Here is a 14,183-nt window from a genome sequence, read left to right on the forward strand (position 1 = left end):
CCTGTTCCAAAAAAAGAGGCATTACATACTTAGATCCAGGTGTCTTATTGCTTTGCTTCACAAGAGTCATCTATTATCATTGCAGTCCTTGAAATTAAAGTGGGATTTGAGTTGCTCGTATAGTTTGTTCCCTGAGGGTTCCCAAAATGAACTGAGAAGCAAATCTGAGTAATAAGCCCCAACTACATAGATGATAACTCTGGCCAGCTACAGTTACAGCAGGGAAATGCAGTGGGAATGAACACGTCCAAAGGTTTATAACTGATGCAGACAGAAGGCAAGAGTTATTTTTCCCCATTGGTGGACTCCACAGCCTTACAACAAGGTGATTTTCAGCAGGCTGCTGTCTGTGGGCACTCCAGGGTCGGCCCCAGGGAGCACCCTGCGCAGAGCTGGCACCAACCGAGATCCACGTCCAAAACGTGCTGGACGCTGACTGTGCAGACGTGGCCTTGTTCTCTTCAGCATCAACCCCCATTAAATCTTTTCTGATCTTCTGAAATAACATCCAAAACGTCACTTTTGGGTTTATCTGATCATAAATGGTTAGTGAGGGAAGGAGCTTCCTTTGGTCTCCTGTTTGGACACGAGAGCCTGCGTCAAGGGGCGATGGGCATACCTACGAGGATCAAGGGAGCAGTAAATGAAGGGGCTCAACGCCCCCCCCGCAGTCCCCGAAGGGTGACAGCAACGGGGGCACAAAAAGCGCATTCACTCCGGACACTTCAAATGCTGCCAGCTGCCCCAGCTCCTCCCCCCCGCGGGTGCTGCTTTCTAGGATCTCGCGATTTGGGAAGCAGCCCATCCCCCCGCAGCCGGAAAGGCCGCCCTCCTCCTGCCCGTCACAAAAATGGCGCCGGCTGCACGCACCCCGCGGTGGTTCCGATGTTGCCCGCAAACACCCCCACGACTCCTCTCCCGCCCCCCCCATTCGGGCGCGCGCCGTGCAGCCCGCATGGGGGAGAGGCGGGGGCCTTTGCTCCCGTGCTCCGGGTCCCGCTCGCCCATAACAAAGATGGCGGCGGCGGCGCCACCCGGCTCTGTGGGGGCTTCCCCGGATCCTTTCGGCGGTCGGCGGCCGTATGAGGACGCGGCAGGCGCGGGCCGTAGGGGCCGCCCCGCCGCCTGCGCACGAGGGGCCGGCGCGACAGGCCGGCGTGTGGCGAGCCCGCCTGGTAAGGGGCGTCGGGGCTTCGGAGCGGGCGTAAACCCTACCCCGGCCCCGGCGGGTGACTTCCTGCGTGTCGGGTTGGTCGGTCGCTGAGGGGCGAGGCTGAGGCCCGGGAGACACCGTGCCCTTCCCGACCTGGCCCGGCGGTTGCTAGCACCACCAGACTCCCCCACGGGTCTCGTATGAATATGATAGAGGCCGGGGCGGGTGTAGAGGCCGCGCGGCCTGTGGCACCGTGGCCAGGCCCGTGTTTGACGGTACTGGCTGAAGCGGGTTGAGCTGCGAAATCCGCGACGACCGATGTTTCTGGGGACACGGGGATGATCTGTGCTTCGCTTTCCTTGTGTGGAGGCTGTCAAACGAATATCTTTTTTCGGGAACCACTGGTTATTTGAAAACGAAATCTCCCTTTACGTGGTAGAATTGAATCAAGCTGAAGCCCACCCAGCCTTTACTTAATGTTGTCTAGTGTAGTTTGTAAACATCAGATCCTCCTCTTTTTGTAATAGGCTTCCTCGCACAAAGCAACTGGCCGACAGCCCTCAAAGAGGCTAAAACGTGAAAAGAGTAGTTTAGTAAAATCAGATTTACAGGAACCGGTGTCCAGAAATGAAGGTATTCCCTTGGCAAGGGAACAGGCGGAAACATCTGATGAAGACGTGGAGGGCTGTGTCCATGATCATCTGAGGCTAGAAAGCAAAGGCAGTAATGGTCCAATGATTAATGAAGACATACAGGGGAATGGAAACCATGTTTCCATAAAACCCTCAGCACTAAAAGCAAGTAGCTGCCCACCCAAGACAGAAAGTGATGAAACTCTTGTGCAGAACCAGGACCTCAGTGTGGACGAGGAGAGTAGCTGCAAGAGTGCGGAGTCAGCTGAATCCGAGTTAGAAGCTGCAGATCTTCAGAAGAAACCATTACAACTGGATAATAATGCTTTTTTAGATGAAGACAGTAACCAGCCAATGCCAGTAGACCGATTTTTTGGAAATATCGAGTTCATGCAGGTAGGAAGACACTATTGTCACTCCTTCCTTCTGGTCTCTCAGTTATTTTCCAGCTTTCGGTTCACATGTATTGAAATACAGAACATCAGGTTGGTGCCAAAACTTTAAGCAACTATAACCAATATTGGCAACCAATTAAAGAAGTATCCATGTCTTTAGGGTACAGCTGGCTGAAAAATTCTGAGGGGGCAGACTTACTGAAAACTGTAGCTTTATCTAAATCAAAATGATTTGCAAGAATGCATGTATTTTGATGAAACTTACCATTGAGAGTAGGGAAGGCACAGTATTTGCTTAGAATATATTGGCTTGCTTCTGTAAGATAATTTTTTTTATTTTGATGCCTATACAAGTAGAATTCATATACCATATTACATGGTCGGCAGATAAGAATTGGGAGGTTTTTACCTAATCAAAGCAGTGTTACAGTGATGCCCAGCCATGTTTTCAGGAATATCCCTTGAAACAGTCTGATTTCTGACAAGTTCTGCTATTGGACCCAAGCAGGAGACAGAACAATGAGTTTTCTTTCTAGCTGTACTACCATCACCCTGTAACTTTGGGAAAGAAAACATGTCAGTTTTTTTTTATTTTTTATTAATGGTGACTAATTCTTGACCGTCATATTGAGACTCTGTGGCAAGCCCCTTCTAAACAGCAGCTAGCCCTGGATGCCTTTTTTTTTTTTCCCTTTGCAAAAGAAACAAGAGGCACTACATGCTGGGGCAAGTGTGTCTTGCTGTAGGCCTGAGTAGTTGGCCCAAGTAGTGAGCCAGATAAACCTCAAAACTGCTGCTCTCTAAGGATTATATAGAGTCACCTGTAAGAAGTGCAGGGATGTCTGTAACTGACTTGGCATACTCCAGTTATGGAACCTTTGAAAAGTAATGGGAATAATTAAGTTGTATGGGAGGGGTGCTCTAATTGCAGCAAATTATTTTTGTTAATTAATTATCCTTCCTTAAAGGACCTGCCAGCAGCTGCACTCCCATGCACCGCAATGAGCAGAAGAGAGTTTAGAAAGCTCCACTTCATTGCAAAGGAAGATGATGACGATGATGATGTACTTTAAGCAGAAAATGTTCAAAAAATATATATTTTATGAGACAAAATATTTACTGAAATATTACGGTAAGAATTGCCATCTGCTGTTCTTCTCCAAAATGACTTCTTTCTACAGGTTCCTTTCCCCAGAGAGAAATTCTAGCAGGGTTTGCTTCTAAGCAAATATTAGACATTTTACAGAATTCATAGTTGAATGTGGAAAGAGGAATGTATATTTTAATGGATGTGGAAATGAGTGATTGTTGCAAGATTTACAAGCCATATCAATTGTTTTTACCAACTGCATAAAATTAAAGCACTGGTTTTATTAAACAGCTATTTTCCTTTATTTGTTTCTTTGCTGGGAACAAAATTCTATTATGCAAATTTGGGTTCATTCATTAAATAGAAATGATCATGGTTGACTCACTGTAAGGTTTCCTTTAAAAAAAAAAATAAACCAGACATCTAAGAACAAAATGTGTGCACTTATGTAAATGTTGTGGTTCTCTGCTAGTCTCTAGTATCCAAAAGAGATTATCAGGTTGCCCTTATGTCTAGGGTCAAATAGTTCATTGCTAAAACTTACTAGCTTGACTTCAACATTGAAATGGTAGTTCTTTTGGTAAAATAATTCTGTGCATATGCCAGTTTAGGTTCCTTTTTATGGGTTTTTTTAAGGGTTTTTTTGTTTTTTCCTCCTGGGTTATAAAATAGCATGTTATCAATAGATTTGAAGGTTTTTATTGTCTAGCAATTCAGCAAACATCTAAAATATGAGCAGCAAGATGGACCTGCTCTCCTTCATATCACCAGTGATTCTGCTGGTCATATACTGCCCTCATTTGTACTCAGTACTACCCTGTCATCTTCAGTTAGTTTGCAGATTTTACTGATCATATAGTCATAGAAAGTTAGGGTTGGAAGGGACCTTATCTAGTCCAGCCTCCTTCTCAAAGCAGGACCATCCCCAGCTATATCATCCCTGCCAATACTGATGGGTTAACAATTCTGTTCCTAATACTTAAGAATGGAGGGAGAAGATCCTTTATCTCCAAGCTCTCCAGTAAATCATTGGTAAGTGAATGACCATGTTCTTTAATCAAGAGCAGGCCTGTAAAAGGCACTCTTTGTGTTTTCAGTGGTTCTGGAAAATAATTAGCACCTTCAGATGACTTCAGGAAAACTGCTAATTCCTCTAACATTCATGATAACACTTCCTTGAAACTGGTAATTATGCAATAAACTCCTAAGGCTTTATTTATTTATTTAACTGTCAGTAATTGCTTTCTGTATTTCCAGGGAAGTAAAATAATGATAATAATTAGCAGATAGCTTAAATATTGATTTCTATAGCTACAGCCTATTAAATGTTCACATGAAAATTCTAAGCCAAACAAACAGTATATGCCTGGCATGTTATTTACAATTACACTTCAGCTAATCTGTTGTTGTTATCAGCCATATTTCTTGCTGCTTCTTCTTCTGAGATCTACAAACATATTAAACTTTTTATGATTTTTAACTAGCTAAAGTAAGGGTGAACAACTTGTAGCATAGGTGCCACAAGTGGCACAGGCAGCCTTTGTACATGGCACTTGGCAAATTGAGGAGGGGGCAGGGAGCAGAAAGTAGAGTTGCAACTCTGGCAGGGAAGGGATCAAAATGGCAATTGAGAAGGACATGGGGTTTCATTTGTGGCATGACTGCCAAGAAGATTGGACCCCACTGAGTTAAACCATACAAGTAATCTGTTGTTTTGCCATTTTATCTAATGCATGTCTACCCAGATAGCGTGGATTTCTTATTTTCAGTAGCCTAGCGAAGGGTGGTACTTAATATACAGGGAGCAAATGGCATGTTGAATTTGACTATAGGATGATAATAGGACCTTTGTTATAACCAAGGGTGCACCAATAGAGATTTTTGTGGCCGATACCAGCGGCCAGTTTTTAAGGAGACATATCGACCAATATCAGTCCAGTTCCGGATACACAGCCCAGCAGCATGGAGAGCTGTATGCAGCTGGTAAGTCTGTTGTGGTGGAACGGGAGGAAAGAAGCGTGGGAGGGCAGATAAAGGCCCCTGTGGTGAGAGAGGGAGTGGGGCTGGTGCTGTCCAGCCAGGGCTGCAGCTTGTCGGGGGGTGCAGGGCAGCTTCCACTGTTGCATGTACCCCAAGGGAGGGGGATGGCAGGTGTATGCCTCCAGATCTGTGTGGGGTGGGCTGCCACTGCGGGCTGGGGCCAGGGCAGTGCTGGGCTTTTCCTGGAGGGGGACTGGGCCAGGCTGCTCTCAGGGCAGGTGGTGGCAATGCACAGAGGTGGGGCTGCAGCCTCTTCCCCCCTCCCAGTGTCACCACCCACTGTGAACACTGCCTGGCACAGCCCCTGATGGAAAGAGCCTGGTGCAGCCCCAGCCCGCAGTGGCAGCCTGCCCTGCCCCGTGCAGATCCGCATGTTTATACCACCCAGGGTGTGCACAGCAGCAGGAGCTGCCCCCAGATGAGCTGCGGCTATGTCCCACCTATCCCAGCCCGACTTTCTCTCACTGTGGGGCCTTGATCTGTCCTGTCCCCTCCCCCCCAACACACACCCCCTCCCTTCCCACCACAACAGACTTACCAGTTGGACGCAGCTCTCCATGCTGCTACTGCCAGGCTGTCCTCCTCGCCTCCTACATGCTGCACTGTGGCTGCGCACATGCACAGGCCATTTATCAGCAACAGGCCAATTTCTGATGAGTCAATTTTCTTTATAGCTGTGCCAATCCAATATCAGACCAATGTATCTTTGCACCTGTAGTTATAACACCTTCAGAAATTATCAACCGGAATTAAGTGTACAGATTTCATAGTTAGAGGTAACCATATGTTAAGCTTTCAAACTTTTATTTTAATCATGTTTGTTGATATTTTTTTTTTTTTTTTGTAGAGAATAAACACTTGTCTAGTTTTCAATAGGGAAATGTATTTCATGGCCCTGTCACTCATGAGCCCTTTGTTCTTCTTTGTCTGGCATTAATGACAGAAATTCATGTTTATTGCTTGCTCTTTGGAAGAAACTGGGATATGAATAAATGGATAGACTATAGAGGCATAAGAAGGTAAGAACTTGCTACAGAGCAGCTTGTGGTTCTAGCTCACTTGATTTCTTGCAAGCAGTTTATAGACACTCACACACAACTTCATGGGTACACTGTGATAGATGGCAATAGTTCTTTATTACTTTTAAAAAAAAATACAAAGATGCACTGAAGTTTCTCATCCAGCTAGTACCTGAGGATCTGCCTGACTTCAGACAAGTCTTTTATAAAGTGGCTCATTGACATCTTGTTCCAAAATTGTGGAGGTAGGAACAGCATTGCTGAATGAAGAGTCTCAGAGATAACCAACAGAAACCTGTTTTTTCTTTAATACCCTTCCTAGGCAGGACTGTTCTCCCCACAGAAATAAAAGGCAAGCAAGCTTCAAGATGAATGTAAGGAAGGACGGGGGGAAATAGAGCACTATTGTTGGAGCGGCAGCTCTGCCATGGCCTTACTAGGCTGTACAGAATTTATGTGCACAAACCAATGTCAGTAAAAATAGTTTGGAAGTAGTTAGAGCAGAGGCTAGAACAAAGGATGGTTACTGGCTTTGCCAGTGATTCAGCTTTTGTAAATCTGGGTTGCAGGGTTGCCTACCATCTAGAGAACATAAGGTACAAACTAACTTCTTTGCATGCTTAAGACTTACAGGAGGATTTGGTTTGGCTAGCTAGTAGTTATTGTTTGCAGAAACAACTTGGTTTTTCTGTAGCTTGATTTGTGGACCTGAACTTAAAATAGTAAAGAGGTTGAGGCTCACTTGATGAATAAGATGCTAAACCTTTTGCCTCTTGCTTATTCAAATCTATCCAGAGTGTAATAGTCTTGAACCATCTGGCAGCTTGTGGTCAGTATAAAGGGAGATTTTCAAAAGTACCTAGATGTTTGAGGACAGGTTATGTCTCGCTAATGGGACTGGTGAACCTAAATTTGTTAGTCCCTTCTGAAAATCACAAGTTACTTTACCAGTATTGAGGTCAGTAAAACCTTCCCCTTATTCACCACTTACCAAACAGTTCAGGATTAGGAATCAGCAAGAAGGATGGATTTTTGTTTTTAGAAGACCCCCTTTTTGGTTTAAAATAGAAGCAACAGTAGAAGTAAAGAAAATCCAGTACTATTGAGTTTTGGAGTTTTAGCTGCCTCCGTGTAGTGCTTGTGGCCAAACGGAGAACCTCTAAAGCCACAACACTTGGCATCAGGTACCCTTTTTCACTTGCATGTGAACATACTAGAAATTATAGGTGTTGCTTTGTACAGATGAGTGGCAGCCAGCACCAATGGTATGGAAAATGGAATGATTTCTGTTCTTGTTAAGTTTGACTGCAGTGGGATTTCACTAAGCAGAAGAGATCTGATTACTTCATACAGTGCGCTAGCTTTTTAAAACACTAGCAAAGAGACATTCCAAGGATGTCACTTCAAGACCTTGCATCTGCGTTTCCTTTTCCTGTAAATTTTAGTTTTGTCACAGCCAAGATTGTGATTGGTTTTCTTATGGCAAGCAATATGTACAAGCTTGAGATTGTCCATAGTAAAAAGCAACTGGTAGAAGTATTCCCAGTTCACTTCTCTTCCATCTTGCTTGTTGACAGCTTCTGCCAGAGTTGGAATAACAGTACGTTTCTTTTCTATTCTGCAATAGACAGTAGATGGGAAAAGAGTATTTAATTAAACAGCAGCTTTTCTTTTAGAGAGAGAGGCCTCCAGTATCCTCTAAGGAGAAGTAAGTTGACCCTTTTGTGAAATATATGTCTGTGATGATATTAGGATAGGTTTTCAGTGGGCAGATCTACACATGCTTTATTAGCCTATTTTAATGCGCATTAAAACATCACAGAAATGCCCTTGCACCTTTTTTCTAGTAGCTCACAATAGAGGTACTAGATTTAATGCATATTACTTAAAGCACATTAATGAATGTATTGATGGTACATGCAGGATGCAGATTTTTTGGGTTAGTCAGGGTCAGCGATATTTGGTTGGTTTGATGTTCTTAAAGAAATGAAGGCCCCACTGGCCTCCTGAATTGAGTTTCCAAGTGTTTAACACCAAAAAATGGTTCTAAGGGATTTGGGATATGGCAGATACGGAAGGGGAAACAGTCTTGTTAGAGCAGGGGTATGCATACCCCCTGGGGGTACTTGAGAAGGCACTAGTGGCTATGCATGCGTGGGCAGGGACAAAGAGCCGCCACTAGCCATGCCACACTGCCACACAGACTCCACCTGCCCGGCTGGATGCAGGGGAAGCTCGCATATGGCGGCGGCTGCTGCTGCTGCTTCACAAACAGCTGCACGCCACCCTCCCTTCCCCACTCTGTTTGGCTATGGGGGGGGAACATTGATCCAAAAAAGTTGAAAAACCTTGTGTTAGAGGGTTGGGGGGGGATGTTTGTCATGTATAGGGAGCATGTGGGGATAAGAGAAGACACAGATAAGTAGACTACAGAGCAATGTCTTCATCTTCAGTATCTTACTGTTACTTCTCATTCTGGCAATTGCACTCTTCCACATCTGTGCTTTGCAAATACAGCAGGTAGGCCAGCCATCATAGGTCACTACTTAATTTTTTTTAAAAACAGCCTGCTGGCTCCTTCTCAGATGCCTAGCATGGATGGTATATAATATGCATGCTCAGTCTAAGCTTTGTATTATACGTACACATGATCAAGATTCCATGTACTGAAGAGGATTCTGCTCTCCCTGTTACTGTAGGGGTTGACTGAATGTTTACACAGGCAGGCATCCATGTCAAATGGCCCCTATAAATGTGACAGTGAGAGGACAGCCAGTTTACCACTTTGAAAAAAAGATGAGCAGGATCCAAGTCTGCCATGGACAGAGCTTTTCTTTGCAACTGAAGGAATGGACCAAGTAAGTTATGATAACCCTATCCTCTCCTACACTGGATTAGTCTTTCCATTCACAGGCAAGTAATATAGGTTAACTAACGTATGCCTGATGCTAACTGACATCCAAGTAACTGGGTTCTTCCACAACTGCCATCATTGCAAACCATGTCCGTGTTTGCTGAGGCAGCCAATGCCAGCTGAGAAATAATAGGGGAAAATACTTGCTCATGTGAGAGATCAGTGCATTGCAACTCTTAGTGTGGTACATGTTTGAAACCCCTACATTAGCCAAGGACTAAAAATCTTGTCTTCAAGTTCCTGCTGTTGCTATTGCTCTATAGCAGTATGTGGGCCATTGGTTCAGGACAGCAGATGGTAAATCCAATTTTGTCAAGTATCAGAAAACAACTCCTTTAAAGGTGACATTTTATATGCATAGCTGTTGCCACTATGCCCTACTGCAAATCTAACTGAAATGTCAACCTAAATGAGATATTTTCCCAACACGAAATACGAAGTCCTAGAAAGTCCTGCTCTCTGCAACAACCTGGCTCCCTTCTCTGCCAGAAGCATGGTCTTTTTAAAGTTGACCAAACTGCCCTGTTCCTGCCCCGCCCCATATAAGCTACTGTGGATAAGTCACTTGTTAATTTCAGCTTCATAGTTAGCTGCTACCTAGCAGCTTTTTCTCCACAATCCCCAGTAACACTTACTTTCTTAAGTGTGTTATAAACTCCAATAACCTACATGCTTGTTCAAGTGTCAGTCTTTAACTTACCTGACAAGAGAACCAGCCCTCTGAGGTGCAAATGCGGGCTGCTGCCTCTCCTCTTCTGTCAAAGTAACATCCGTTATATTTCACAGATCTCAGTTTGTCCAACATAAGGTCACTGATGCTTTTATATTTGGCTTGTGCTGTTGGATGAACAGCTGAAATATAACTACTAACCTTTTTGGGGAGAAAAAAAACACTAAGTAATTCCTTAGATGATGCTTATTGCCCTCTGAGCTTACTTACTAAATCCAGTATACTTCTGTGTGGTACTTGGATAAGGTGGTTCCACAACTGCCCATGGGAAAACAGTTTTCAGCTAGCTAGGTCTAATATAAGGTACTCTTTTTCAGCTAGTTTGAAAATAAACTGCAAATTTTACCTCTTTCATGTAACTTCGTATGCGGCTTTCACAACTGTACCTCATGTAACTTGATTTATTCCTAAACCGAGGCTCTATACCTATAAGGAATAAAAGAATACATCACAACTTGTTGACACACATGTCCAGTTGCCTCTCTTTTCTTAGGAAACCAGGTGACTTGTGTGTGAAGTTTTTCTGTCCTGTTTTGATGCGCCTGCTCTGGGCCAGTGACTGCCAGACTAGTTGGCCTGTCTAATCACTCAGTATATACAAAGGGGGAAGAATGTCAATCTAAAAAGTTTAATATTTACAAATAAAGTGTGGGTTGAAAACGGGAGGCTAGTAAGTGGAAGTAACTCAGCACTGCACCAAATTCCTTTATGGATGTAGTGCTTAGCAGGAAGACAGGTGGGGAGCAGAGAGGGATCTTTGTTGGGTCATTTTAAAATAGCACAACATAGTACTGGAGGTCATTCACCATTTATCAGAAAATGTGAAACGTAGTTATGTGAATAAAGGTATACTAACTTATTGCTGGACCAGTGTACCCTTCTGGGTAGTAAAATTTACCAGACTATACCAAGGATGAGAGTAATTCCCTTAGGAGAGTAACAAAGTGCAAATGTAAAGGTTAAAATTGGTTGTGGGGGTGGAGATGTCAAGGGCCCATGTTTGCAATCCAAAATAAAATTCATCATGTGAAATTGTTAGTGGAGGTGTATTGATTTACCATCAAACCACTTTTCATCTTCCTCTCTGTCTTCTGCCACAGTATTTTCACTTAAGTTATGAATGAGATCCAGTAGCAGCTTCTGTGTCATGGGAGCCTGTTTATCAGATAGCAGTCTCTGGGCAGCCTCAACAATGTCATCTTTTTGTTTGTAAAATGCATTTAGGAAGTGACTGACATCACTGACATCTAGATTTTTGAATGAAGAAAAAATGTTCTGTTACTTTTAGATGAATGCACCTTGTCCAAAGTATTTTTGTGGTGGGTTTTGGACTGTACCCTCAAACAAGTAATCAGGAACTGTATAAACAGGGCTTGTTACTAAGAGTACCCTGCTGTTTTTCAACCTTTGTTTCTGATTTAACATAGTACTTTGGGATTTACTGCTAAAACTCCAGGTTTTTTCCCCTCAAAAGGGGAAGGAAACCTCCCTTTATGGACAAATTCTACCTTCCCCCTAGCGATGTTCAACAGCACTTTGCCCTGAGAGCCAGGCCTTACTCTGTAAGTAGTCACAGAAATCTGGCTCACCAGGCATTAGAGCACGGTCTTAGCAGGCAGTCAGGTGCCCAGATGGAAAAGGAGGGGGGTGGGGGAAGAAGTCCTCCCACTGTTCTCTTCCAACAGCATTTCCTTAAACAGTAACACCTCACTAATAACAACACAAGCCAGTACAGTTTCTTTGTTTTTAATGCAAGGAAGCAGAAAACCAAGCATAATACACCCAACTGTACTTTTAAGTTGACACAGGGCCAGCTTAAGCTCAGTGCTGTACTCTACAGGTCAAGCAGTATTCTGTGATGCAGTTTCAGCTCTGCCATCCCCTTTTTTTGGGAACTAATGAAGCTTTTGTGCATCTCACCACCCTGTTGCAACAGGGATGTAGACTGAGTAAAACCTGACATGCTGAATTTTAACCATAAGCTAACCAAAAGCTTTTGCTTCCTCTTTGGTATTGCTGAAGTTGCCAAATAAAGCGTTCCTACTACTTACACCCTTGCCAGGTCTCCCCTGGGGCTAGTAATACAAGGTCTGTGTTATCTGGCATGTGGCGGAAGTAGCCTTCAGTCACCTCTGTCCCGTCCTCATACAGACACGCCCGACAGCCCGTCCCAGGAAGCTGTTTAATAAAAACAAACAAACCCGGGTGTTTTCCGTTTCCTGAAGTTCAGCAAACAACAGGCAAGAGGAAATCTGCAAAGCTCAAGTTGCTAAAGCAGGGCCCATCACAGCCCCCATCTGTGCCGTTGCCGCCGCTCCGCTTAGTCTCGTGGGCGATCCTCACGCGAGGGCAGCCCCGGACCGCGCCAGCTCCCCCCCGCCGCTTGCTTTCCCCGACTACAAGAAACTGCCGTTTTTCTGTTGCAAAGCCCCGAGACGCCCGGGGGCGGCGCGCAGACCTGCAGCAGCTTGGTCCCCTTGCGCAGCAGCTCCTGCAGGCTCGCCGCTGCCACCCCGTACTTCCGCGCGCCGCTCAGCCCGCGCACCTTAGCGAGCCGGGGCCGCTGGGCCATGGCGCGGCGCGGCGGGGCACCAGTGCGCATGCGCGGAGGCGGCTAGTCCTCCGCGCCGGAGACTCGCCGAGGCAGGGTGGCGCATGCGCCTTGGGAGTGGTGCGCATGCGCGGGGTGTGCCGGCTGGTTGCCATGAGAGCCGCGGCCCGGGGGTGGCGGCGCCGTACAGGTGAGGCGGGCTCCGCCGGGGGTCTTTTGACCGCTGGGCCTCTCGCCCGTGGTGGCCTCCTCGGTTTGGAGGTGGCGGCGCGGCCTGGGCCCGAGGGCGGCCGGGTGGATTGCTGCCCGGTGAGGCAGCGCGGCTTCGGCCTGCTGCGGGCTCTGCCCGCAGGCCACGGGGCGAGCGGGTGGGTGCTGCACTTGGGCCAGGAGGAAAGCCTGGGCCCTCGGGCTGTCGCCCCGAGACGGGTCCGGACGACGCAGACCGCGGCTGTAGCGGAGGAGCCGGCCGCTCGTTAACGAGACGCGTGTCGGCTCCTCTGTTCCCACCCGTCAGTGAGACAGCGCAGCGCGCGGGTGGGGGTCTGACCCCGGAGGGTTTCTAGGAAAGCCTCCTCTTACCCGCCCCTTCCAGCCCCCTTTCCTCCTCTCCACCTTATTTTAATTTTGCTGGCTTAAGTCCTTAAGTGCCTCTTTACAAAACTAATCCTGAAGCATTTTGTTGATGCTCCCTGTATTAATGGAAATGGCTTGAAAAGCCCCTGGGAAGTGCATAGAAAAAGCTATTTAGAGGAAATGCTGGGGCTGAACAAATACTTAAGGAATCCATCTGAATTTTCAGGGTTTTTTGCTTTTATTAGGGGAGGTTGGTAAAGTTACCCCCAAACTACTGATATTTATTTATACAAAAAATATGTAATAGGTCCTTAAACTAAAAATGAATGTGCCAATGGCTCTTAAAGAAGAGCCATCCAAGTAAGCAGCTCTCCCTCCAAGTACAGATGGCAAGTTTTGTAGTTTTTTGTTTTAGTGTCTTGTTTATTTCTTGCTGTTTTTTACTGAATGGTTAAGCTTAATTTTTAATATCACTTAGTGTTTTTCCCATTCTGTTTCAAATGCAGAATGCCACACAAGATTGGGTTTGTAGTTCTCAGTTCATCAGGACATGAAGATGGCTTCAGTGCAAAGGAGCTGATGGTACATGCACCAACAGTTAATGGATGGAGATCACCAAGGTACCATACGTGATAAAAGCTCTTGATATTTTGTAAAAAAGTGTTAAATACAATTCACTTACAAATGAGAGAAAAAAGCAGTCAATAAGTTAATATCTTTTAACCTGGTCTTAAATTTTTATTTCTTGGGTTTATATAATCATCATTGTAGGAGTATGGTTTTACATAACTTCTTGAACTTCAAATAAAATACAAAAAGCTCCTCAAAGTTCAATACCAATTCTGTGTACTGCTTCAAGCAGCCCCTTGCTCAAATGAGTCCCCTTCAAAGTCACGTTTCTGTCCGGAACAGCTTGCTGGCTCAGGAAATAAATTTTTCTTGAGACTGATCAACCAAGTTGCATATTTCCATTCATCCTGTTGAATCTTTATCCTCAAAAAACACCCCCTTCACTGCTCCCACCCCCTGTACAATCAGAAATACCACCGCTTTGAAATCCAGTAATTTAAAAAAAAAAAAAAA

The 14,183-nt window shown here is 45.2% G+C and overlaps 3 protein-coding genes across 6 annotated transcripts in view; 2 read left to right on the forward strand and 1 right to left on the reverse strand.

Moving 5' to 3' along the window:
* Positions 1–1,006: 1,006 nt before the first annotated feature.
* Positions 1,007–3,563, forward strand: CUNH1orf174 (chromosome unknown C1orf174 homolog). The gene is made up of 3 exons (XM_019541215.1): positions 1,007–1,175; positions 1,681–2,181; positions 3,149–3,563. Exons 1-3 carry the CDS (start codon positions 1,083–1,085, stop codon positions 3,251–3,253), a joined length of 699 nt encoding a protein of 232 aa, XP_019396760.1. The 5' UTR covers positions 1,007–1,082; the 3' UTR covers positions 3,254–3,563.
* Positions 3,564–6,097: 2,534 nt separating this feature from the next.
* DFFB (DNA fragmentation factor subunit beta) lies at positions 6,098–12,546 on the reverse strand. Of its 2 annotated transcripts, none has more exons than XM_019541217.1 (7): positions 12,519–12,546; positions 12,025–12,151; positions 11,032–11,220; positions 10,320–10,399; positions 9,944–10,114; positions 8,975–9,075; positions 6,098–7,947 (listed from the first exon to the last, which is right to left on the reverse strand). In XM_019541217.1, exons 1-7 carry the CDS (start codon positions 12,543–12,545, stop codon positions 7,728–7,730), a joined length of 915 nt encoding a protein of 304 aa, XP_019396762.1. In that variant the 5' UTR covers position 12,546; the 3' UTR covers positions 6,098–7,727. The 2 variants fall into 2 exon arrangements, with proteins under 2 accessions (XP_019396762.1, XP_019396761.1); XM_019541216.1 differs by having other exon boundaries at positions 12,432–12,545.
* An 86-nt stretch (positions 12,547–12,632) lies between these two features.
* The window catches only part of CEP104 (centrosomal protein 104), a 40,588-nt gene continuing 39,037 nt past the window's right edge, over positions 12,633–14,183 (forward strand). For 2 of the 3 annotated variants that reach the window (XM_019541219.1, XM_019541218.1), the window contains exons 1-2: positions 12,634–12,714; positions 13,607–13,720. In XM_019541219.1, coding sequence (XP_019396764.1) covers positions 13,608–13,720 — 113 coding nt within the window. In that variant the 5' untranslated portion in view covers positions 12,634–12,714; position 13,607. Of the gene's footprint in view, positions 12,715–13,606; positions 13,721–14,183 lie in introns of all 3 variants that reach the window. The other variant, XM_019541220.1, reaches the window with a different exon arrangement.

Source organism: Crocodylus porosus, unplaced genomic scaffold, assembly GCF_001723895.1.
Source record: "Crocodylus porosus isolate Cpor-Errol unplaced genomic scaffold, CroPor_comp1, whole genome shotgun sequence".
NCBI lineage: Eukaryota > Metazoa > Chordata > Crocodylia > Crocodylidae > Crocodylus > Crocodylus porosus.

Coding starts and splice junctions, on each gene's coding strand:
- CUNH1orf174 (XM_019541215.1), top strand. CDS start 1,083: ATGAGGACGCGGCAGGCGCGGGCCGTAGGGGCCGCCCCGCCGCCTGCG. Junction 1,176..1,680: donor GCGTGTGGCGAGCCCGCCTG/GTAAGGGGCGTC, acceptor TTTTTGTAATAG/GCTTCCTCGCACAAAGCAAC. Junction 2,182..3,148: donor GAAATATCGAGTTCATGCAG/GTAGGAAGACAC, acceptor CCTTCCTTAAAG/GACCTGCCAGCAGCTGCACT.
- DFFB (XM_019541216.1), bottom strand. CDS start 12,545: ATGGCCCAGCGGCCCCGGCTCGCTAAGGTGCGCGGGCTGAGCGGCGCG. Junction 12,152..12,431: donor AGGGGACCAAGCTGCTGCAG/GTCTGCGCGCCG, acceptor TTTATTAAACAG/CTTCCTGGGACGGGCTGTCG. Junction 10,115..10,319: donor TACGAAGTTACATGAAAGAG/GTAAAATTTGCA, acceptor CTCCCCAAAAAG/GTTAGTAGTTATATTTCAGC.